General features: G+C 39.3%; 1 protein-coding gene and 1 non-coding gene across 4 annotated transcripts in view; one reads left to right on the top strand and one right to left on the bottom strand.

Annotated features, from left to right (window-relative positions):
- LOC107103595 (protein angel homolog 2-like) overlaps positions 1-2252 on the bottom strand; it is an 18566-nt gene that overhangs the window by 8316 nt on the left and 7998 nt on the right. For all 3 annotated transcript variants that reach the window (XM_015403366.1, XM_015403365.1, XM_015403364.1), the window contains exon 4: positions 390-459. In XM_015403366.1, coding sequence (XP_015258852.1) covers positions 390-459 — 70 coding nt within the window. The remainder of the gene's footprint in view (positions 1-389; positions 460-2252) is intronic.
- Positions 1242-1314, top strand: trnat-ugu. Its single transcript has one exon. It is a non-coding gene; the product is annotated as a tRNA-Thr (tRNA).

Genomic DNA, 2252 nt, shown 5'->3' with positions numbered 1-2252 from the left:
GTTTTGGTTAAAAAATAAGGATATCTAAGGGTCTGAAAATGTAAAAAGTAGCTGCAATGCTTGGTGCTCTCTTTGGGATGATTTCACTGACTCATTTATAACAATGGAGGATTATAAACGGCTTATAATGTGGACCTGAGAGGCTCATCATTAGTGGAAAACGAGTCTAGTTAATTAAATTAGGAAAAACACGGTATAAGTTGCATATCCTGCATGATGTTGCTAAAAAACTGCTCCTTCTTCCCTGCAGGTATGAACGCTTTCTCAGCAGAAATGCTTGGTTTTATCGTTTTGTTATTTGTACTGTGCTTTGGTTTTTAAATACCTCTTACTGCATCAAGAGGGATACATTTTAAATGCATTTATTAAGACTGGACAGGAATTGGTACCTAAAGCGTGTAGTGCTGGCTTGATCTGGTTCTCATAGTGGTCCTCCTGGACCTCCTGCAGACACAGAATCTGGGAGAGAAAAAAAGATTTTTACCACTTTGCTCTCTGTGAGGTACAGCTTGACTTCCTGTCGAAAGATTCAGAGAGCTAACTGGTCTGGCTGGTGTCACGCCCACAGGAAACAGGTGTAGCACCACTGGGGAGGAACGTTTATGTGGAAATCCTTTTGAATCCTAAAGATTTAAGCATCATAATTGTGAATTTGAAGTTGCAGGCAGAAATAAAATAAAGGTTTAGTAATTGTAGATTTTTTTCCTAACCTTAGCAATAAGAAAATGGGTTTTCTAAAATTGGTGATCCATTGAAAAAAGTGCAATCAGTGACACCGACTTTTTTCTCTCATAAATTAACACTTTTCCATTTTAAATTAGTTTCCGATTTTCCTTCTGACAGAGCCGGTGCAGATTCTTATTCCTGCTTTTCAGTATTTAAAAAAATAAAGCATTGAAATCTGCTTGGATTGTAGTTTGATCTGTAGGTCTAACAGTAACAAAACATAGAGCTAAAATTGGCTTAAGGTTTTGGAAGCTTGGAGCCATTTTACTGCTTCAATGGCAACAAACTAACTTGTTTAATTCCAATAATAAGATTTAGTGATACGAAACTAAATGAAATCCAGATGTGACTTAAGTTAAGCTGTATAAGGCTGCTCACTACATCCAACTGATCACATGACTCCCAGAGAGAAGCGGTGACGCGTCATCATGAAAGCAAACACCATCAGCAGAGAGGTGTGTCTCAGACGTTTGTTCATGGATAATTACAATTGTAATACTTTGGGGAACAGCTGAGGCCCTATAGCTCAGTGGTTAGAGCACTGGTCTTGTAAACCAGGGGTCACGAGTTCGAATCTCGTTGGGGCCTGAATTACTTTTTTTTATCTTTAAGGCTATCGAAATAAACTGACCATTTCTTTAGAGACGACTCCAACTCCAGTTCTAACGTTGAAGAAAGCACAACAAGGAAGATGGCAGCAACTATTGAACAGTTCTCGCTTGACTCAGCTTTGGAATCAGTTCTGGAAGGATTAGACTTGGGGTTTTCGTTGAAACGTGAGCAGGAAGAGGCTCTATGCTCATTCATTTTTAAGAAGGACGTATTCGCCGTTTTACCGATAGGCTGTTTGTCACGCTTCCTACGTCACAGTCAGTTGCTCTCATTGGTCAGAGTGTTGGCCAATAGGCACAGACATGGTTTGAAAAACAACGGGTTGTTCTCATCAACAATCTTCCAATGTCTCAGTCATTGGGGCCAGACTAAATTACACATTTAATCTCACATTTAGTCTGGTTTATAAGGATAGGACTTTACAAAAAGTGAGGAAACAGAGATACGTCTTTTTTTTTTAATCAGAGGTCCTGGATATTTTCTTATTTCAATTTGTTACAACAACTTTCAACTCAACAGATGTAAGTGATGAAGAAATTAGAATAAACTGGTACAAAGTAAGCAAATTGTTTCAACCCCGAGCAGGAATCGAACCCACAACCTTGGAGTTCCTGCAGTGCAGGCTGGTGGGTTTCTTCCTAAACCTTCTTAACAGCTTTCCCAGAACAACTGAAGCTATTCTAGCTTCAAAGGGTGAACTGATGTCATATTTCACCTAAGTTAAGATAAGGATGCCACTGAAGGTCATATGCAAGACAAGGCAGGTAAGGTTTAGGTAATAGAGTGTAGGAGTATTGCTCTGTAGGTGAACAGTGGTCTGCAGGGATATATTCAGATTAAAGGAATAGTACACCCAAAACATGATTAGCCTTCATTTTCTACTCACCCCCATGCTGAACAACACTCTGGAGTAC

This window comes from Cyprinodon variegatus, unplaced genomic scaffold (genome assembly GCF_000732505.1).
Source record: "Cyprinodon variegatus isolate N-32 unplaced genomic scaffold, C_variegatus-1.0 Scaffold1485, whole genome shotgun sequence".
NCBI classification, from domain to species: domain Eukaryota; kingdom Metazoa; phylum Chordata; class Actinopteri; order Cyprinodontiformes; family Cyprinodontidae; genus Cyprinodon; species Cyprinodon variegatus.
This window is presented reverse-complemented; position numbering and strand designations above follow the sequence as displayed.